Source organism: Petromyzon marinus, chromosome 33, assembly GCF_048934315.1.
Source record: "Petromyzon marinus isolate PM22_M1 ecotype Great Lakes invasive population chromosome 33, UKy_Petmar_22M1.pri1.0, whole genome shotgun sequence".
In the NCBI taxonomy this organism is placed as follows: domain Eukaryota; kingdom Metazoa; phylum Chordata; class Hyperoartia; order Petromyzontiformes; family Petromyzontidae; genus Petromyzon; species Petromyzon marinus.
In genome coordinates, this window is record NC_133699.1 from 9,208,113 (window position 1) to 9,230,925 (window position 22,813).

The 22,813-nt window shown below is 51.2% G+C and overlaps 1 protein-coding gene across 1 annotated transcript; it reads right to left on the reverse strand.

The window, feature by feature from the left end:
- Positions 1-341: 341 nt before the first annotated feature.
- Positions 342-22,477, reverse strand: LOC116948254 (homeobox protein goosecoid-like). Its single transcript, XM_032964738.2, has 4 exons — positions 22,387-22,477; positions 22,057-22,287; positions 2,724-2,983; positions 342-826 (listed from the first exon to the last, which is right to left on the reverse strand). The coding sequence occupies exons 1-4, from the start codon at positions 22,475-22,477 to the stop codon at positions 608-610; spliced, it is 801 nt and encodes a 266-aa protein (XP_032820629.1). The 3' UTR covers positions 342-607.
- Positions 22,478-22,813: the final 336 nt, after the last annotated feature.

The window sequence follows — 22,813 nt, forward strand, 5'->3', positions numbered from 1 at the left end:
AATACGGCAGCTGCCACTGCTGCTGGAGTCGCTGCCACTGCTGCTGCTGATGATGATGACGATGACGTCGATTAATTCTGCTGCTACTGTTGCCGCTTCAGACCCTGCTGCCGCTGCTACTGTCATTGGTCGTCATGACGATTATTGATGACGCTGATTGTGCTGCTGCTGCTCTTCATTATGATGATGATGATGATGGTGATCATTTTTTTTTATTTTTGAAATCACGTTCCCACGCTCGATGACGACGAGACAGGAATTGAAGCATCCAACGCCACACGATGCGTCAGGGCGCTCCGTGGCAAGGGGCAGAGTGGGTCGGGCTGACCCGCAGACCAAGGGCGCCCCCCACCCCGCCCCCTCCCCCCTCCCCGAAGGAGCCCCCCGGCACGAAGGAGCGGGAGGTGCGAGATGAGATAACCGGGCCGCCAGGAGTAGCGACCGTTGCATCAACTTTTGGTGGGGTCGGTGTCGGCGCTGCAGCAGCAGGCGATGGTGGTGGTGGGGGTTGGTGGTGGTGGTGGTGGTAGCTGGGGTTGGTGATGTTGCTGGTCGGTAGTCGAGGTCGGTTGGGTAACCTCGCAAGTGTCTTAGCCGCGGCTCCGGCTCAGAGGCTGTCGGTGTCGCTGTCGCTTTCTCTGACCGCGGCCGCCTTCGTCGCCGCGACCGCGTCCAGCAGCGTCGCCTCTGGGCCCTCGCCACTCGCCCGCTGCTGCTGCAGCGGCAGCGGTGGTGGCGGCGGCGGCGGCGGCGGCGGTTCAGCGGAAGACGCTGAGGACGCGCGCTTTTGCCTCCTCCACTTGGCGCGCCGGTTCTTGAACCACACCTGCCCGCCGTCAGAATGAGAATGTATTTTTTGTTTTAAAAAAAATAACAAGAATAATGATGATAATTTACTTAAACACGACCGGTATCATCCATAATACAGGGGTGTTTTTTTTTTATTTGGGTTAAATCGCGTCAATATAAATGTGTCACCTGAAGACGGTTTGCTTGTGTTGCGATCGAAACGTCGCGATCGATTGTTATTTCTACCCACGTGTCTTTACCGAAAGAACCAAAGAGTATGGATTCCTGCGGTCACGAAAGCTTCAAATTAAGATAAATGCGTCGTTAAACCCGCCACCACCCGACACAGCCAATGAGTAAGGTTTGTCACGTAAACAGAACGTGCCAATTCCTTACGAGTACAGCACACCGGTGTGTTGGAGAGTAAATCCGCAACATTTACAATCTGTCGACAGCTGATTGCCGCCTGATGATGCTAGATGTAATTGCTGGCGAAACGTCGTACTCAGATTGTAAATGTTGTGGATTTACTCTCCAACACACCGGTGTGCTGTACTAGTAAGGAATTTGCATGTTCTGTTTACGTGACAAACCTTGTAAAATGGCTGTGTCAGGTGGTGGCGGGTTTAACGACACATTCATCTTGATTTGAAGCTTTCGTGACTGCAGGAATCCATACTCTTTGGTTCTTTGGGTAAAGTCACGTAGGTCGAAATAACACTAGATCGCGACGTTTCGATCGCAACACAAGCAACCGTCTTCAGGTGACACATTCACGTGATCTAACCCCCCCCCCCGCCCAAAAAAAAACCTGTATTATGAATAATGTACTGTTTAGGTTATCCAGGAGAGACGCATTGATTCGTAGAGGCTCCTGCCGCTGCTAAATTGGGTTAAAATTTGAAGATGTTTTCAGCCAATGAATGATGAGTTTTTGATGATAATTAGCATTTATATTATTTAATGTATGGAAGGAAAGCGGAACATCAGTGGGGGGGGGGGGGGGGGGAGGGGGGGACCCATCACGCCCTGCGCGAGGGCGACAGCACCCTATCCCCGTACAGATGGAAACAGAATTGTGATTAGTTCACTTGCCGTGCCGCCTTCACTTGGCGAGCCAAGGGGGGGGGGCATGGGACCTCAGCGACGGCCACCCACGGGGACGGGAGATTCACAACACCTGCGTGTGACCCACCAACCCCCCCGCACACTGCTGCCACGTGCATCATAGCCGCTGACCCCCGCCCCCCCCACCTCCCTTCTCCCCTCCGTCGTGTCCGGCCGAGATGGAAACGCATCGCTCGTGCGCCGCAACTTCGCGAATCTTTTTTTCCGTCGTCGTCAGCCTGTGCGTAATTGTGTGCCGTGCACCCTCCGCCACCCAGTAGACTAACGAGCGTGAGGGCACGGGGTGCCTTGCCCCCCCCCCCACCTCCACCCCGACCCCCCCGGGTGACCAAAGCTACGAGTTTGGGCCCTCCTTGACAACCACCATTCGACGGAGCTTTCGTGACTGCAGTTTGCGAAGGCGGAGCGCCCCATACAGCGTTCAATGTTCGAGACCGTGAGCGCCATGCCGTGATTAGGCAAGGGGAGCCGCGATATAAAAAAAAAAGCCTCGGTGCAGCCGTGCGAGACAAATCAAATATCATTGGGGCCCCCAACCCGAGCTGATAACGTCGTCACTACAACACTGCCTGCACCCGACGCAGCCTACTCATAAAGTTGACACGTGAACAACAAAACACGACGCGATGCATTATTATTATTATTGATATGATTACAACTCCTGCTGCTGCTGCTGTTGCGCCTGCTCCTCCTGCAGCTGCTCCTGCTGCTGTTGCTTCAGCAAAGCGGAAGGTCGCGGAGAATATTATATTTTTTTAAATATCGGTTTCGCGTCGCATCGCTCGCGTCTCCAACTCGCCCCGCACCTCGACTCGCTCCTCACGCAGGTGCACGCGCCTCGCGAGCTGCTCGCGCAGGTTCACGTCGGGGTACTGCGTCTGCTGGAAGAGCTCCTCGAGGGCGCCCAGCTGCTCGCCCGTGAAGATGGTTCGGTGGCGTCGCTTGCGCCGATGCAGCTGCCCCAGGAGGGTGAGCTCCAGGCGCGAGAGGGTCTCCACGTCCAGGTGGCACCCGGGCAGGACGGTGGAGGAGCCCACGGGGCACAGAGATCCCGCCGAGGAGAAGCCTGGGACGCAAGTTCGCCGGGGGGCGGGGGGTGGGGAGGGAGGAAGGGGGGGGGGGGTGCAAGCGACGCAATTTGACGGAGTGAAGTGTGACTCGCGGTGTTTGCAGTTTTTTTCGAATTCCGTAACAAACAAAAAAAACTTCGCAATATCTCAAGAACCGCAATGCATTGCGCGGTGAACGCGAGAGACGGTGGCGGTCCTTAATAAATAACGAACCACGCAGCGGTTCCTTCAAGAACCACGAAGCGGTTCCTTCAAGAGTCACCAAGCGGTTCCTTCAAGAACCACGAAGCGGTTCCTTCACGAGTCACGAAGCGGTTCCTTCAAGAACCACGAGGCGGTTCCTTCAAGAACCACGAGGCGGTTCCTACAAGAGCCACGAAGCGGTTCCTACAAGAACAACGAAGCGGTTCCTTCAAGAGTCACGAAGCGGTTCCTTCAAGAACCACGAAGCGGTTCCTTCAAGAACCACGAGGCGGTTCCTTCAAGAGCCACGAAGCGGTTCCTTCAAGAACCACGAAGCGTTTCCTTCAAAAACCACGAAGCGGTTCCTTCAAGAACCACGAAGCGGATCCTTCAAGAACCACGAAGCGGTTCCTTCAAGAACCACGAAGCGGTTCCTTCAAGAATCACGAAGCGGTTCCTTCACGAGTCACGAGGCGGTTCCTTCAAGAGTCACGAGGCGGTTCCTTCAAGAGTCACGAAGCGGTTCCTTCAAGAGCCACGAAGCGGTTCCTTCAAGAACCACGAAGCGGTTCCTTCAAGAACCACGAGGCGGTTCCTTCAAGAGTCACGAGGCGGTTCCTTCAAGAACCACGAAGCGGTTCCTTCAAGAACCACGAAGCGGTTCCTTCAAGAGCCACGAAGCGGTTCCTTCAAGAACCACGAAGCGGTTCCTTCAAGAGTCACGAAGCGGTTCCTTCAAGAACCACGAAGCGGTTCCTTCAAGAACCACGAGGCGGTTCCTTCAAGAGCCACGAAGCGGTTCCTTCAAGAACCACGAAGCGGTTCCTTCAAAAACCACGAAGCGGTTCCTTCAAGAACCACGAAGCGGTTCCTTCAAGAGTCACGAGGCGGTTCCTTCAAGAACCACGAAGCGGTTCCTTCAAGAGTCACGAAGCGGTTCCTTCAAGAACCACGAAGCGGTTCCTTCAAGAACCACGAAGCGGTTCCTTCAAGAACCACGAAGCGGTTCCTCCAAGAGCCGCCTGTGGTTCCGGAGCCGCAGGTTGTCGCCCCCCCTGCCCTCGCCGATGTCTCCAGAGCCGCGAAACTCGCGGCGACCCTGAGTTCGATTCACCGGCCAGGGCGATACATCAGTGGCGAGCGATATAAAAACCAGGGAGCCCCATGCTGACCAGCGTGGTTGAAGCGTAGTCACGCAAACCCCCCTCTGTGACCGACACGGCGGCACGAGGAAGCCTTCATCCAGCAGCGGAGCGGATTGACAATGGTGCTGTAAATAAAGTGCAGTGCCTGTTGCACACCTGTCAACCCCTTATCAGTGCCCTACCTTATCACAGACCAATTCAGACCTTATTGGTCACCCCGTGCCCCTTATAGATCTCAGCGGTTATCCTACAAAGTCCCATCGCAAGGGAGAATCACAAAAAAGTACAGAATAAAAAATTGCCCGTGTTGAAACGGCTGTACGCCGTATGGATCTGAAAACTCAACTTTCCTGTACAAGAATACGGCTAAACCGCATGGGTTGATAGGTATGCTGTTGTTTATTTATGTTTTCTATTCAAGATAATCTTACGGGAGTCTCAAGACTTGTGTTTTTAGGAAGGTCGTTGCAAGCATTCTGACATTTGACGACTTGAGTCTCCACTCCTTCCCGTGCCTCCACTTAACCCCTTTGTGACCCCCCCCCCCCGAACCAGCCCCTCTCTCGCTGTTACTCAGTCCTCAAAACCTTCCCAGCACGCCTCATGCCACGTCAATCGTCCCATTGTTCCGTGGCACCGTCTTTGTAAGCTTAAGGTCAAGCGCCTTCCGTGGAGGTGCTCATTGCCAAAAATAAAAGTAGAACTCATATTCGATTTAGGAAGAGTGGCAGTAGGTGGCGCTCAGTGGACTCGGCCTGGAGGAGATGGGGGAGGTGATGGGGGAGGTGATGGGGGAGGTGATGGGGGAGGTTTATGGGGGAGATGATGGGGGAGGTTGATGGGGGAGGTGATGGGGGAGGTGATGGGGGAGGTGATGGGGGAGGTTTATGGGGGAGATGATGGGGGAGGTTGATGGGGGAGGAGATGGGGGAGGTGATGGGGGAGGTGATGGGGGAGGTTGATGGGGGAGGTAATGGGGGAGGTTGATGGGGGAGGTGATGGGGGAGGTTGATGGGGGAGGTGATGGGGGAGGTGATGGGGGAGGTGATGGGGGAGGTTGATGGGGGAGGTGATGGGGGAGGTTGGTGGGGGAGGTGATGGGGGAGTTGATGGGGGAGGTGATGGGGGAGGTTGATGGGGGAAGTGATGGGGGAGGTTGATGGGGGAGGTGATGGGGGAGGTGATGGGGGAGGTTGATGGGGGAAGTGATGGGGGAGGTGATGGGGGAGGTGATGGGGGAGGTGATGGGGGAGGTTGATGGGGGAGGTGATGGGGGAGGTGATGGGGGAGGAGGAGGTGATGGGGGAGGTTGATGGGGGAAGTGATGGGGGAGGTTGATGGGGGAGGTGATGGGGGAGGTGATGGGGGAGGTGATGGGGGAAGTTGATGGGGGAGGTGATGGGGGAGGTTGATGGGGGAGGTGATGGGGGAGGTGATGGGGGAGGAGGAGGTGTTGATAATTTAACGCGCAGCTTTCCGCAGCGCTCCAATTTCTCTTTGTTTTCTCTCCAAAATATTTTATTAACGAAACGATATCAGGCACACACCACAGAGGATATGGCATGGGGTTTGACAGCAGCACAAACAGCACATTACGGAATTACGGTGCTATTGGAAACCGGTCTATACCGCATGTTTCAATAAACTGTTTCAATAAACTGTTTCAATAAACTTTGCAAGTCCTGGTGCCTTCCTAAGCTCCGATACCCTTAGAGCAGGGGTAGGGAACCTTTTTTCTGCCAAGGGCCATTTGGAAATTTATATAACATCATTCGCTGGCCATACAAAATTATCAACTTATAAAATGAGCCTGTTTTCGCGGGTCTTGTACGGCCCGCGGGCAGGACGTTCCCCACCCCTGCGCCCTACAGGAAGAAACGGGAGGCGGGTGGGGGAGTGTCTGAATGCCCTCATGAATGCTCTTAAGAATCAATGCCCACTGTAGGCGAGGTAGTGAAGGGGGTTATCCACGTTTGGTGGTAAGCTTCCTCCATACCCCTTAGTTTTACACTCGAGATGCTCACAGCGCTCCGATATCAACATCGCTCATTTCAACATTGCACGTGGAAAATGCATCACAGTGCTCCCGCTGTGAACAGAAGCGAGTCATGCACTGAACGTTTGCCAACAAAACAATAACACCGTGGCCTTAAAATAATAAAAATATATGACAGGCGACGCTTCGGGTAATGACCCTTTTTCATAGCACATAAATGACCACCACAGCCACACCATCACTCCTATTAACGTGCCATTAAGAAAGATCGTTGCCCGAAACGTCGCCTGTTATATATTTGTTCTCTTTCGACCCACAGTGTTCTTGACGATTGTGTCGAGCTCGTTGCTGCTGTTCTGCATGGTACTTGTGCACCACTGCCAACGCAGCAGCAGCATCGGAACATTAATTAGTTTTTTGTTGTTGTACTTTCACGAAGAGGACTTTCGAACAGTCTGAATGTGCACCGCACATGTATATACTCGTATATGCCTCTACATATACAGGGTGCTTCAAAAAAATATTTAACACGTCTGAGAATTTGCAACAACACCACACGAGAAATGTGCCTCCGGGCTCTGGAAACCACCAGGAGAAGATTCCAAGCCACGGTACCCCAATTGGGTTCTCCCTTATCTACAGTTGTAGCCAATGTTTTCATGGAAAATGTTGAGACAGGTGCCATCAAGGCATCCACTCTACGTCCGTTCTTGTGGAAGAGGTTTCGTAGATGACACGTTCGTAATCTGGCCACATGGCCGACCAGCTCTGAACCAATTCCTCAACCACATAAATTCCATACACCCAGCCATCAAATTCACCATGGAGGTGGAAAAGGATGGCAAGTTACCATTCTTGGATGTTTAAATCGAAAAGAGACCGGATGGCTCAATGGGACACTGTCTACAGGAAAGCCACCCATACGGATGCCTACCTAAAATCTCACTCCCACCACCATCCATCCCAGAAGAATTCCCTCATCAAAACTCTACACCATAGAGCTCGATGTATTTCCGACCGTCATCACCTAGCCAGTGAACTGGAACACGTACACCAAGCTCTCAAGATGAATGGATATTAAGACCACACAATCCGTAAAGCTATCACCCCAACCGTTGGGAAAGAACCATCTGAGGAACCAATCAAAACCATAACCTTGCCATACATAGCAGGGATCACTAAAAAGATTTCCAAAATCATGAGCTAACACAAGATCCAGGTTCGATTTAACACAGTACATAAAATTCGTGACCTGATCCCATCTGTGAAGGACACGATTCCTAACATGCAATACCCCGGCGTCTACAAACCAAGCTGTGTCTGCGACAGCAGTTACATTGTGGAAACTAAGCGACATGTCTCGGACCGTGTTCGTGAACATAAGGCAGATCTGAAACACGGTAGCACCAATACCTCGGCTGTTGCTGATCATTGTTTTAATGCGGTGTGCTCACACGAAATTGATTTCTCTAAGACGAAGGTACTTTGCAAGCCCACTGGCTATCAACAAAGATTCGTTCATGAAGCCATCCATATATATATAGACACAGACACAATTTCAACGGAGAAGATGAGTACAAACTGAGCAATCATTGGAAGGACGTTATCAACCAGTTGAAGTCATAACTGGCTATGATTTTGCCATCCTACCACCTTCCGATGTTAGTTGTGCTTTACACCCATTTCAAACTTGCGTTTTCACAGAGTTCACACTCACACAGCCACTTAGCGTGCCGACCCCTTGGTTTCAGCTCTGCGACCTACCATTAACATAATCTCTCTTTAACATGCTAATTTTCACCTGCCAGCCCTTTGATTGGTGGAAAACCAACCACCGTCGGGTTGACTGCCCACCACTCACATTATCATTGGCTGCTGACATTTGGGCTACGCCCATTTCAAACCTCTTATAAACAGTTTACCTTGGAAGCTAACCCCCCCCCCCCCCCTTTCCTGAAGACGACTGCTTGCATTGCGATCGAAACGTCGTCGTTTTCTGTTATTTTCTGTTATTTTCTTTGAACCTATCTACGTGACTTTACCGAAAGACCCAAGCATATAAATTCCAAGCACGTGTTGACAACGATGGCGAACAAGTGGAGATTCCATGACTTTTTGAAGCTACTAACATACATTTGTTATCATGTTACGGTATATTATTATCCGTAACATTTTTCTACTAAAAACGATAGTCCCATGTAAGTATTAACATTTTTGTGAAGCACCCTGTACAGAACGTGGAGGAGGGGTGGCGCGATGGTTAGCGCACTGCGCTGCGAATCCATGTATCCGGCGACCAGAGTTCTAATTTGACGTCGAACATGAGTGGCGAGTGATATCTGAACCGTTCCAGACGTGTTCGACGAATTGCGCTGACATCGTCGCTTTAAGTGACCTCGCTGCGCGACTACCCCTGCTGCACGTGGCTGCCTGAAGCAGCGGGGATTGGTGAATCACAGATGGGTTGTGAAACTCCCTTTCACGTGGGGCGTATCGTCGATCTTTCCGCGCGTCCTTCTGGTGTTCTCCCGCGCAACCACTCACTGACGGGTAACATCTTAATATGTAGAGGGCCGCAGAGCTTGGCGTCGACTTGACGCGTGGCTGCTGCTGCTGCTGCTGCTACCGCCTTCCCGTTTGTCTGCGATTCCTCCTCTCTCTCTCTTCGATGGTCAGTGGTTTCTGTGCGCCGTGACAGGCTGAAGTTTTGTTTCGTATGAGAGCCTGCGGAGGTGGGTGTACACACACACACACGACACCACACTGTGCATTTGATGGAAGCTCCTTCTGGCTTTCATTAGTTGTAATATAACAGCTCGCTGTCAATCCACTGTTTTGGATGATGACCCACCAACCACGCCGCGTAGGTCATGGGGGATTGTTTGACCATACTTCACTATCGCTTGTCAATACGGATACGGGAGCGAGGCGAGCGGAGGGAGTGGAACCTTGCGGCGCTCTGTGCGTTTGAAATGTAGAAGATGGGGCGCGCAGGTAACGCTTTGCTCTGAACGTGGAGCCACGTGGCGCATCGATGCCTTCATGACGATAACGATGATGACACGATCAGACGCGAGTTGTTTTCATCAGGACTTTGATGATAATGATGTTGGTGGTGGTGGTGATGATGATGATTACGATTATGATCATAATAACGATAAGTAAGATTATGTTGATGACGATAATATTGCCATGAATGATGACGATGTTGATGACGGTATTAATAACGACGTTCAAATCTCGATTTAAAGCTTTCGTGTCTGCAGGGATTCATATTCTTGGTTCTTTCGGTAAAGTCACGTAGAAGGGAAATAATGATTGAATTATGTTATTATGTCCCTTCTACGTGACTTTACCGAAAGAACCAAGAAGACGTTCAAATCATAACGATAGTGAAATTATTGTTAATGATAGCAATCATAATTAGGGCGTTAACGGCGAAGACGACGATTGTGCACAGAGCTCCCATGTGCCGAGACGGTCACTGGGACGGCCGTGGTAAACCGCAAACAACAACAACAACGACAACAACAACGACAACAACGACAAAAACAACAACGACACCAAGAGAGGCGGAGACGCCGCTGACGATTGCTCACCGCGTGCGCTGCGCGTGAATGCGTGCAACGTCTCACGTGAACGTCTCACGGCCGCACGCACGAACTGTCGGGGCAAGGTGCTGCGAGTGTGCGCCTATGAAGGCCGCAACGCCGCACGTGGTGGTGGAGGGGGGGGGGGGGTGCGTGACCAGCACCACTCCCGACCGCCTTTGTCTCCCCGTTCAGATATTCTGCACCGACGTTGGCCGTGAGCCGGAATCGAACTTGGATATCTGCCGGGTTCGCAGCGCGCGAACCACTACGCCCCCCCCACCACCACCACCACACACACACAGGCACGCGCGTGGAAATGGAAGATGAATATTGTTTTATATATATATCCGTGTGTACTTAGCAGACTTAACACGCCTCTGGTGTTACATATTTAAAACAGTGACGGTGAGACGCCTCCCGTGGCGCGTTCTCGGCTGTAATGGTGTTGCTGGAACTCCGTTTGTAATTTTCTCAGCTCGTATTGCGTTTTTCTCGCGTTCAAATAAATACAACAAAAATAAAATAAAAAGTATTCTCACAAATGACGCTAACGCAATCGCGCTCGCCGGCACGCGATTGTGTTGTCGAGGTTGTGCAGAGCGCGACTGCTTGGGAAGCAATGGCGTTTGCACGCGTCCGTACGTACTGACGTTACGTGTCTGTGTGTGCGTGTCTGTGTGTGCGTGTCTGTGTGTGCGTGTCTATGTGTGTGCGTGTCTATGTGTGTGCGTCTATGTGTGTGCGTGTCTATGTGTGTGCGTGTCTGTGTGTGCGTGTCTATGTGTGTGCGTCTATGTGTGTGCGTGTCTGTGTGTGCGTGTCTATGTGTGTGCGTGTCTATGTGTGTGTGTGTCTATGTGTGTGTGTCTATGTGTGCGTGTCTATGTGTGTGCGTGTCTATGTGTGTGCGTGTCTGTGTGTGTGTGTCTATGTGTGCGTGTCTATGTGTGTGTGCGTCTATGTGTGTGTGTGTGTGTCTATGTGTGTGTGTGCGTGTCTAAGTGTGTGTCTAAGTGTGTGTGTGCGTGTCTATGTGTGTGTGTGTCTATGTGTGTGCGTGTCTATGTGTGTGCGTCTATGTGTGTGTGCGTGTCGATGTGTGTGTCTACGTGTGTGTGCGTCTATGTGTGTGTCTATGTGTGTGTGTCTAAGTGTGTGTGTGCGTGTCTAAGTGTGTGTGTGCGTGTCTATGTGTGTGTGCGTGTCTATGTGTGTGTGTGTCTAAACCTCAAATGAGTACCTGGTGCGGTGTGTAGTAAACATCGCCACTAGGGAGACAAAGGCGTCCGGGCGTGGTGCTGGCCATCCACCCCCGCATGTGCCGTGCCGGCCTTCATAGGTGCTCGCTAACAACACTTGTCCCAACCGTCTGTTAAGGCTACACGGGGGGGTCTTTGTCTTTGTGTGTCTAAGTGTGTTTGTGCGCGTCTATGTGTGTGTGCGTGTCTATATGTGTGTCTATCTGTGTGTGTGCGTGTCTATGTGTATTATCTGTGTGTCGGGAGCGATAGTGTAGTGGTTATCGCGCTCACGACCAACACCGGTAACGTTTATCAGAACCCGTCCTGGGCATCCCCTAGGTCGACTCAGCATCAAATGAGTACTCCACCTGATGCGGCGCGTAAACGTCGCCATTGGGGAGACAAAGGCGGTCGGGAGAGGTGCTGGCCAGAGCACCCGCGCGTGAGCCGAAGCCGGCATTGAGAGGTGCTCGCTAAGAGCACTTGTCCCAACGGTCTGTTAAAGGCTACACGGGGGAACTTTGTCTCTTTCTGCGTGTGTGTTTTTGTATTTTCACACCGACCAGGCGCGTGCATTATTCGCATTGCTAGCTACAGTTACGGAGAGGGTGCTTCTTTCGTTATACTTCACCGTGATGCGGGTTGGTGATGGAGGTGGTAAAGGCGCGTCTTATTATCCGGTGTGTGTGTGTAGTGTAAATAGAGCGGTGGCGCAGTAGTCAACGCGGTGCGCTCGGAACCGGTCCTGGGTCTCCTCGAGATCCGGTGTGGTCGCGGCCACGTCACCCAACACGTGTGCCCTGTCGGCCTTCATCGGTTCTTCTCGCTAACAGCCCTTGCCCCAACACTCCATCGAAGGCTATACGGGGTGTCTTTGCATTTTGTTTCGGCAGAACGCACGAACGCACACGGGAGGGGGCGGGGTGTTCCAAAATTATCCGTCGTCTGAATAATTATTCTTGTGATTTTTTTTTTATACAGACGAAATAAATATTTTTTCTAAACTTTTGAGATTGCGAAAACGAAACGCAGCGGTTAACTTCATTATGAGGCTCAGGCAAGGCCGTAGCCATGGAGTCAACATTGGGAGGGACCACATTTTCCAGGGGGTCTGGGGTCTCCCTCCCAGAAAAAACAATCTACATTTGAAACTCATTCCTGCCTAAAATATGAAAAAAATTCACTAACACATAGGATGGATTTTTTTTTGTTACAATAATGTCTAATAGTGTATTGTATTTACATTGCTCTGATTTTTCATTTTTACCTTTTCTTGTTTCATTGTAAGTAATGGCAGAGATTAGAGATTAATAAAGTACAACCATAACCACAATCATATAAACAGAAATCTATTTTATAGCAATATATTGGGGGGGGGGGGGGGACATTTTGAGCATATTTGAATATTGGGGGCGGGGTGTATATTTATTATAATTACGGCCTTGGGCTCAGGGGACCGCGCGGCCTGGAGGAATCTTTAACTTCTACCCCCCTTAATTGCACTCCGACAAGCAGCGCTGGTCGATGGGCGTCGTCTTTTCACGAAGCTCACGTCAGCGGGAGCATTGAAAGGGCGAGCGGTGTGCCACGTGGCGTTTCAATAACGCGGTGTTGCCCCTTAAACAAGGGGGGTGGGGGGGGGGTATGACATACATAAAGAGTGCAGTAGAGAGAGCTAAAGTGGATAATAATAATACAATTATAATTAAAAAAGCAGTTGGAGACTGCACTTATGGGGGACGGTGGGGGGGGGGGGGCGGCTTCATAAATATTGCAATTTTAAATTGTTTCCTGATGGAACAGTTTTTTTTAAATTGGGCATATAAATAGTTACACTATTCGTAGCTATTCACGACCAGACAAATCCCTGCAATAACCGCAAAGCATTGTCATTAAATAAACTACATTTTATTAAATGTAAACCTATATATAATGTTGCTGACACACTGGCTGCTGATTTACAGCAATGAGGAGACAAAGACGGCTGGGTGTAGTGTTGGACACCCTCCCCCCCCCCCCCTGTGAGTGCCGTGCAGGCCTCCAAAGGTGCTCGCGAACTGCTCTTGCCCTAACAGTCTGTTAAAGGCTATGCGGGGGATCTTTGTCTTTGCTGCTCTACACGTGGTGTCTACGGCGGCTCCAGCAGACGAAGCTACAAGAGACGAATCTCGCGTAACAGTGCAGTTCCCCACTCGTATCATCTCTACGTATGTGGTCTGAAGAATTCGGGTCATTGCCCGAAACGTCGATTCGTATACATATGTCTTAAAGTTTCAGGCCGCGGTGTTGTTGACGAACTCGTTGAGTGTTTTTAACTTTATTTGTGCTTTGTGCACAACTGCCAACGCCAAGCATCGCCGAATAAAATGGTCAACGAATTCAAAAGTCACTAATTCAGAAGTCACTCATTTAAGTAATTCAGAAGTCACTAATTCAGAAGTCACTAATTTAACGAATTCAAAAGTCACTCATTTAAGTAATTCAGAAGTCACTCATTCAGAAGTCACTTATTGAACTAATTCAGAAATCACTAATTTAACGAATTCAAAAGTCACTCATTTAAGTAATTCAGAAGTCACTCATTCAGAAGTCACTTATTGAACTAATTCAGAAATCACTAATTTTACGAATTCAAAAGTCACTCATTTAAGTAATTCAGAAGTCACTAATTCAGAAGTCACTTATTGAACTAATTCAAAAGTAAATCATTTAACTAATTCAGAAGTCACTAATTCAGAAGTCACTTATTGAACTAATTCAAAAGTCACTAATTCTAGTCACTAATTCAGAAGTCACTAATTTAACTAATTCAGAAGTCACTATTTGAACTAATTCAGAAGTCACTAATTCAGAAGTCACTATTTGAACTAATTCAGAAGTCACTAATTCAGAAGTCACTATTTCAACGAATTCAGAAATCAATATTTTAGGAGTCACTAATTCAAGCCACTAATTAAATAATCACTAAAATATTCCCCTTTTATCCATAACGCATGCACGCCTTGCAGGCACGCGCTTGCAACGTGACAATTAAACCAAGCCTCAATAATTGAGAAGACTTTGTGGGGTTGTTTTTACATCGTACGGATGTTTCAATGAAGCTGTGAGAGCGACCAGACTCAATTCGTGCGCCACTGCACTCGAAATCACACGCGACTCAAACTGGGACTCGAACCTACCGTGGTTTCTCAGCGGCTCCAGTTGCAAGTTCATTTTGTTTACCCCACGGGATAACTCAGGAGACCCGGATAGAGTCTCAATTGCAAACGCGACTGAGTTTGGGGTCGCACAAAATAACAAAAGCAATGATATCAGATGCCGTACAAACCGTGCTGGATCGATGTCTCTGACACGACCATTGTGAACCCGTCAAGCCACACAATCTCTCCCCCCCCCCTTCTCTAACGTCACTGAACGACTATTTAACGTCAGATGCACACGAAGAAGTGTTCATTTTGGTGACGATCAAGATGTCAAGGTGGCCGAAATCGGTGATACGACCACCACCGCCGCCACCACCACCATCACCACCACACATCATCGCCAAACGCGCCGCACCGTCCGCCAGATCCCGCGACCGCTGCTGTACAGAAGACACACAGCGACCTCCGACATCATCCGCCCCGGAAGACTCTCCCACCATCCCGTCCCACAGGTTTTCTCTCCCTCCTTGGCTGCGGAGCTCGTGAAGGCCACTGCGTTGGCTGCCTCGCACCCACCGCACCACCGCCCCCCCCCCCCCCATCCCACACAGACGCGCGCGCGCGCGCACGGGTCCCACCCAGCGTATAGACCTCATTCTATCTCAACACACCACTCACCTGGCACGACCACTGCTCTGGACTTTCCCCATTGATTTTTTGCTTTTTCTTTTTGCAACGCACCAAGTTCCTGACATCCGTCTCAGGCGACCCTGCGCTCGAATGTTCTCTCCAGTTGCGTTTTCGTGTCCGCCTCGAATCGCAAGGCAGATATAATTCAACAGGATATAAATAAAACCTCTATTATGGATGATATTTGTCGCGAAAGCCTTCGTGTTAATAATTCAACATTTTGATCGAACTTGATTTGAAGCTTTCGTGACTGCAGGAATCCATACTCTTTGGTTTTCTTTCGGTAAAGTCACGTACATATATTTTATTTTATACCTACGTAACTTTACCGAAAGAACCAAAGAGCATTTTGATCGAAGTGTTTCATCGTGATGATGATGCTGCTGCTGTTGTTGCGTCAGCGGTGGTTGTTGCAGGAGCACAGTCAACACAAACTCGACAGAGACGTTTCAGGCAATTGCCCCATTCGCCCGAAAAGTCGCCGTTCATATGATGTGGGTCGACGTATTGTCGACGAGTGTGTTGTTGTTGTTACTGCTGCTGCTGTTGTTTTTAGTCGGATTTTGAATAATCGACTATTGACCGGTAATGCAAAAAAAGCACCGCAGCGAGTGAAAGAGCCGCACAAGCCTGCGCGTTAAACATCGCCAATGGATCCGCGACTGATTTCAACGAGAAGCGATTTGAATCGGTAATGTGAACAATTGCTACCATTAAGACCGGCATTTATTTCACTATCAGCTGCCAACACCACGCTGTAGCGGCAACTTGGAGCAAATAGAGAAATGTTAAAATGATCTAAAAATATATATATATTCTTTAAGACGGGAGGGAGAGTGAATTAAGAAGGGCTGAAATAAAAAAAGGTGGCCAATTAATCAGGCAAATGTAGCAGCTTATCTTATTTAATGTGTGTGCTTAAATCGTTCACACTTGGCCCGAATTGTGTTAAATATTTTTTTTTGTAAATCGGACGCGCTGTCATCAAGGGGTGATCTCATTTTATAAAATAAAAATCATCGCCAGCCTCCTGTTGCGACCACCGGCTACACACAAAGGCAAAGATCCCCCGTATAACCTGCAACACACTGCTGGGGCATGCACCTATGAAGACTGAAACGGCACACGAAGGGGTGGCACAAAGTAACGCTCGGCCGCTTTCGTCTCCATAGTGCTGATGTTTACACACAGCACCAGGTGCCCACTTGAGGCTGAGTCGACCTAGGGGATGCCCAGACCCGGTTGAGATAATCGCTACTGATGTTGGCCGTGAGCGGGAATCGAACCCGAGTCGCCAGCTTCGTAGCGCAGCGCGCTAACCGCTACACTACCGCTCCCCATACAGGCAAAGACAAAGATTCCCCGTATACCCTTGACAGACTGTTGGGGGCAAGTGCTGTTAGCGAGCACCCACCCCCTCGTGTACCGGAACGGTACACGAGGGGGTGGGTGGCCAGCACCACGCCCGAGAATGGAACTCGGGTCGCCTGGTTCGAAGTGCATCACGCTGCCCGCTAACCACACACGCTCACAGACGTTCACGAACGCCGGACGATTTGCATGATCTCCCGTCTTCACCGCACAATTATTAATCATCATCATTAAGAGCCGTGGTCAATCTGTTGCTGGATGAAGGCCTACGTCAAGCCGCCACCACCACCGCATCTCTCGGTTACTGAAATGCAACAATCCACCCCAGAACCGATTTCATCGCTCCGTCTCCGCGGTGCACGTCCTCTTCGACGCTTTCCACGTCCTCTTGGACGCGTTCCATCCCTTTGCGAGCGCTCGGTTGCTTTTTGTTGTTGTTATTCTTGACCAAAACAACAACAACAATAAGAGCCATGCTTTTTTGTTCGAATTCGGTATTTAAAAAAAAACTAAAATTTTCAAGAGTCGCAATGCAATGTGAGTACGAGACGATGGTTCTCAATAAATGGCGTCACGAAACGGTCATTAATGAGCCACATGCGGCTCCGGAACCACTGGTTGTGGACCCCTGCCCATGGTGAGCTGCACTTCCGTGGTGAACTGGACTTCTGTGGTGAACTGGACTTCCGTGGTGAACTGGACTTCTGTGGTGAACTGGACTTCCATGGTGAACTGAACTTCCGTGGTCAACTGGACTTCCATGGTGAACTGGACTTCCATGGTGAACTGGACTTCCGTGGTGAACTGGACTTCTGTGGTGAACTGAACTTCCGTGGTGAACTGGACTTCCATGGTGAACTTGACTTCCGTGGTGAACTGGACTTCCGTGGTGAACTGGACTTCCGTGGTGAACTGAACTTCCGTGGTGAACTGGACTTCCATGGTGTACTTGACTTCCGTGGTGAACTGGACTTCTGTGGTGAACTGGACTTCCATGGTGAACTTGACTTCCATGTTGAACTAGATTTCCATGGTGAACTGGACTTCCATGGTGAACTGGACTTCCATGGTGAACTGAACTTCCGTGGTCAACTGGACTTCCATGGTGAACTGGACTTCCATGGTGAACTGGACTTCCATGGTGAACTTGACTTCCCTGGTGAACTGGACTTCCGTGGTGAACTGGACTTCCGTGGTGAACTGGACTTCCATGGTGAACTGGACTTCCGTGGTGAACTGGAATTTTCGTGGTGAACTGGACATCCGTGGTGAACTGGACTTCTGTGGTGAACTGGACTTCCATGGTGAACTTGACTTCCATGTTGAATTAGATTTCCATGGTGAACTGGACTTCTATGGTGAACTTGACTTCCGTGGTGAACTGGACTTCCATGGTGAACTGGACTTCCGTGGTGAACTGGACTTCCATGGTGAACTGGACTTCCATGGTGAACTGGACTTCCGTGGTGAACTGGACTTCCGTGGTGAACTGGACTTCCGTGGTGAACTGGACTTCCATGGTGTACTTGACTTCCGTGGTGAACTTGACTTTCGTGCTGAACTGGACTTCCATGGTGAACTGGACTTCCGTGGTGAACTGGACTTCCATGGTGATCTTGACTTCCGTGGTGAACTGGACTTCCATGGTGAACTGGACTTCCGTGGTGAACTGGACTTCCATGGTGATCTTGACTTCTGTGGTGAACTTGACTTCCATGGTGAACTGGACTTCCGTGGTGAACTGGACTTCCATGGTGAACTTGACTTCCATGTTGAACTAGATTTCTATGGTGAACTGGACTTCCGTGGTGAACTGGACTTCCATGGTGAACTTGACTTCCGTGGTGAACTGGACTTCCATGGTCAGGGCACGGCCACCAAAATAACAAGAAGAGCCGTCTTTTGTCAAAGACTGCAGTCCTTAAAGGGCAGCAGGTTGCCCACCCCTGAGCCAGACCGACGTCATTCACCAGCCCGCGTTCTCTAATCCACGCGGTTTCTCTTCCTGTCCCTCAATGTCATTCCAGGAGAGCTTCTCCGCCGGCGTCTTTGCGCACTTTGCAGTGCTTGTTCCGTAGATTTCGTTCATTACTCTCCGTGTCTCTGAACCACGTGTCACATCCGAACCACTCAGTCATTGTTCAACCCCGCGACGCTGAGTAGTGGTGGAGCGTTGGCGCAGCGGTGAGAGCGCGGCGCGATGAACCAAACACCCCGCCGCCTGAGTCCGATTCTCCGCTGAGGCCAGCATCAGTGACGATTAATCCGTGAAGCGTTAAGGGACCCACGACCTTACCCTCCACTAGCCAGCTTCTGACCCGCGTGGTGAAGTAACGCTCGAACGACGTGGCGATGGGGTGGAAGCCTTCATCCAGCAGGGGATTGACAACGGGCTGCAAGCTGATGGAGGCGTTTGACAGCTGAGAGGTAAACGGATCACGTCGTGAACCCTGTCCACCCGAGTTCGATTCCCGGCACGCGGCGAGAATCCCCGGCGAGTCGTATTTTTAACCGGTCCTGGATCTCCCCTCGGTGAGCTCGGAATTAAATTGGTATTTGGTGAGGTGTGAAAACTGGCACTCGGAAGCATTGGCGGCCGAGTGTGGCACTTGCCACACCACCGCTGCCGTGTGCCGTGCCGGGCTTAATAGGTGCTCGCTAACAATACTTCCCCCAACAATCTGTTAAGGCTATACGGGGGATCTTTGTCTCTTTGAAGTTCAATTCCCGCTCACGGCCAACAACGGTGCCGAATATCGTCACCTAGGTAGACTCAGATTTAAAATTCATACCTGGTGCCGCGTGTTAAACATCAGCAGTGGGGAGACAAAGGCGGCCGGGCGTTGTGTTGGCCACCCAGCCCCTCGTGTGCCCTGCCTGCCTTCATAAATGTTTTGTGTCTACCCTGACCATCGTGTACGTTCTCTCTGCCCACCCGGAGCATCCGCGGGACATTGCGTACGCACACGCGCCTCTGTCTGGCTCGGCTGTCTGTAAGTCCGCGCGCGGTGGCATTGAAGTCACGCGCACGCGCGCGCACGCACTAGCGTTGAACTTCTTTCGTGCCGTACGTGGCCAACAGCCGTGGCTTCGCGGTCTGCCGCGACGCGTGGCTCGCGTTTTCGCGCGCGCCACGCGTCGCGGTCAACCGTCACGTGGCGCCTTTGTGACGCACGCGACAGCGCGTCATCTCCGTCGCCTCAGAGACTCCCCCCCCCCCCCCCCGGTACTCATTTGAGGCTGAGTTGACATAAGGGAGGCCCAGGATCGGTTCATATAATCGTCACTGGCGTTGGTCGTGAGTGGGAATCGAACCCGGGTCGCCAGCTTCGTAGCGCATCGCTCCCCATGCAGCCAAAGACAAAGATCCCCCGTATAGCCTTAACAGACTGTTGGGGGCAAGTGCTGTTAGCGAGCACCTATGAAGGCCGGAACGGTACACGCGGTACACACAGAGACCACACGCAAACAGATGCAGACAAACCCCGACAATCACAATTGACGGACACACACAGACGCATATACAGACAATGAGACACACGGAAGACACATACACAGCGACACACAGTGACACGCACAGATGCACACACAGACAGACACACGCGCACGCTTTATTTCCTTGCGTATTGTGGCAGCAATCGTGTCCAGGAGCTCGACGTCAATGTCGAGCTCTGCCGGCCACGACGAGAGGGCTTTCTGGAGTGAAGAGTTCGCGTGGTTTTTTTCTGTTCCTCCTCCTCCGTTGAAGGAGCGCGCAGACCACAGTGAGTTTACTCTGCAGTGCATCGTTTGGATTGCATGGCCGCAATCGCACCGGTGTGGTTCGTGTCTTGAATGTAACTCAATGTTTTCTGTGCAGAGTCTACAATAATAAAATACACACGACCACAGTGTATCTCTGTGTGTCTCTGTGCGTCTCCACGAGTATCTCCGCATATCCGTGAGTCTCTGTGGGTAAACTCTAATCCATTGCCCGAGCAGCGCTACTGTGCGCTTGTCTTTGATGTTCCATTCACGAAGGAGATGCGTGTTGATGGTGTCCCGATGCGGTTGCTGGTTAGACCGGTGTCTGCGAGGAGGATGTCCGGGTCAAATTTGCACAACAAATGAACACAAAGACAAACAGAAAAACGACGACAAAGAGACAGAGAGATACACAGTACGGAAATACACACGACCACAGACATATACACACACAGCGAGACACACAGACACAGAGACACTCATACAAATACATAAACACACAAAGAACTATACAATAATAAAGTCACCCACATATACAAACAACACAACCTCTGCAACACATGGGATTTCAGTAGTTACGTGGGTGTGTAAGACTCGGGGCTACCCCACAGAGAACACTTGCTCCATTACTCTACTTAGTTCACACGGGGAAATTCGCCTTTACCTTTATAGTATATGTATGTGTGCTCGCATGTGTCACCACACACACGTGTACACGTGTCTGCACGTGTGTGTGTGCGCATTGTGTGTGTTAAGGGAGCGGTGGCGTAGCGGTTAGCGCGCTGCACTACTAATCCGGCGACACGAGTTCGATTCCCTCTCAGGGCGAACACCAGTGGCAATGATCTGAAGTAGTCCTGGGCCTCCCCTAGGTCAACTCAGCCTCAAATGAGTAGCTGGTGTGATGTGTAAACATCGCCACTGGAGAGACAAAGGCGGTCGGGCGTGGTGCTGACCCCCCCCCCCCTCTTCCTGAACCGTGCCGGCCTTTATAGGTGCTCGCTAACAGCACTTGCCCCAACAGCCTGTTCAGGCTAAACGGGGGATATTTGTCTTTGTGGGTCACGTAGCCCGCATAGACGGGGGCTAAACGGGCGCGATACGGACTGGAGAGCTGAGTGGACTTGCCCACGACTGGTACCGGCGGTGTCAAGGACCATACCGGGCAGTTGGAGGCAGTCGCCCTCCAACAACAACGGAGGGCAGAAGAGCGACGCTCACAACAACGAGCGGAGCGCCGGACGGGTAAAATACAGCAAGTTGGCAGCTGGCGCATCTCTGCCAGTCAGCTCATGCAGTCAACCCATGGCACCTGGGTCTGTCCCGTGACCTCCTGCCAGCGAGCCTTCGACACTTCACGCCGTGGTGACGTCGCCGTTACTTAGTGGCGAATGTCGTGTGTTATTGTTTTATGTGTGTGTACGTGTGTGAGTGTGTTGGGAGTGGAAGTGTAGCGGGTAGCGCTACGCCGCGCTACGAACCCGGCGACACGAGTTCGATTTCCTCTCACGGCCAACGCCAGTGACCAGTATGTGAACCGGTCTTGGACCTCCCCTAGGTCGACTCAGCCTCCAATGAGTACCCGGTGTGGTATGTAAACATCGCCACTGGGGAGACAAAGACGGTCGGGCGTGGTGCTGGCCACCCACCCCCTCGTGTGCCGTTCAGGCCTTCATAGGTGCTCGCTAACAGCACTTGCCCCAACAGTCTGTTAAGACTGTACGTGTGTGTACGTGTGTGTATGTATGTGTGTATACGTGTTCGTGTGTGTACGTGTGTGCGCATGTGAGTATACGTGTGTGTACGTGTGTGTACGTGTGTATACGTGTATGTATGTGTGTTTACGTATTCGTGTGTGTACGTGTGTGTATGCATGTGAGTATGCGTGTGTGTGTGTGTACGTGTGTGCGCATGTGAGTATACGTGTGTGTGTGTACGCGTGTGTTGCTAGCGGTGGTGGTACCTGTCGAGATGCCGCACGTGCATTTAGAGAAGGGCAGGTGCGCGAGCGGGTTCAGGCCCGGAGGGCAGCACAGCGCCCCGGGGGCAGCGACCGCCCGCCTGTAGCCCGCGGGGCAGAAAGGGGCCCCGGTCGCAGATGCGAACCCGGCACCGAAACTCTGCGCCAGAGCGACGCTCGGCGCGGGCAGCATCTCGACGGCGGCCGCCGCCTGCGCGCCGAGTGGATAGGACGCTGACGACGACGACGATGATGATTGTGATGAGGATAATGCTGCTGCTACTGATGATGATGATGATGAGGATATTGAGGAGGTGCAGGAGAAGCCCGGACCTCCGGCGGGGATGACCGAGCCCAGGAATCCATAGCCAGCGAGGGCGCACCGCGAACGACGAGACAAGATGCTCTCAATGCTGAAACTCATGGTGCCTATACAGCCACGGAAGAATGTTATTATTCACGTACACAAAGACAAAGATTCCCCACGTTTAGCTGCTGCTTCGTGTTTCTTAAACAAACTGCTCGGTCAAGTGCTGTTTAGAAATCACCTATGAAGGCCGGCATGGCACACGATTCGGAGGTGGGTGGGTGGTCAGCACCACGCTCGGCCGCATTTGTCTTTCTGTGTCTATCTCTCTCCTGAAGTTGCTGATGGGTTTTTTTTTAAATGCACCGCTCCAGGTACTCATTTAAAGGCTGAGTCGACCTAGGTGAGGGCTCGGGAAAGGTTAAAATATTGGCCACTGTTTTACACACACGC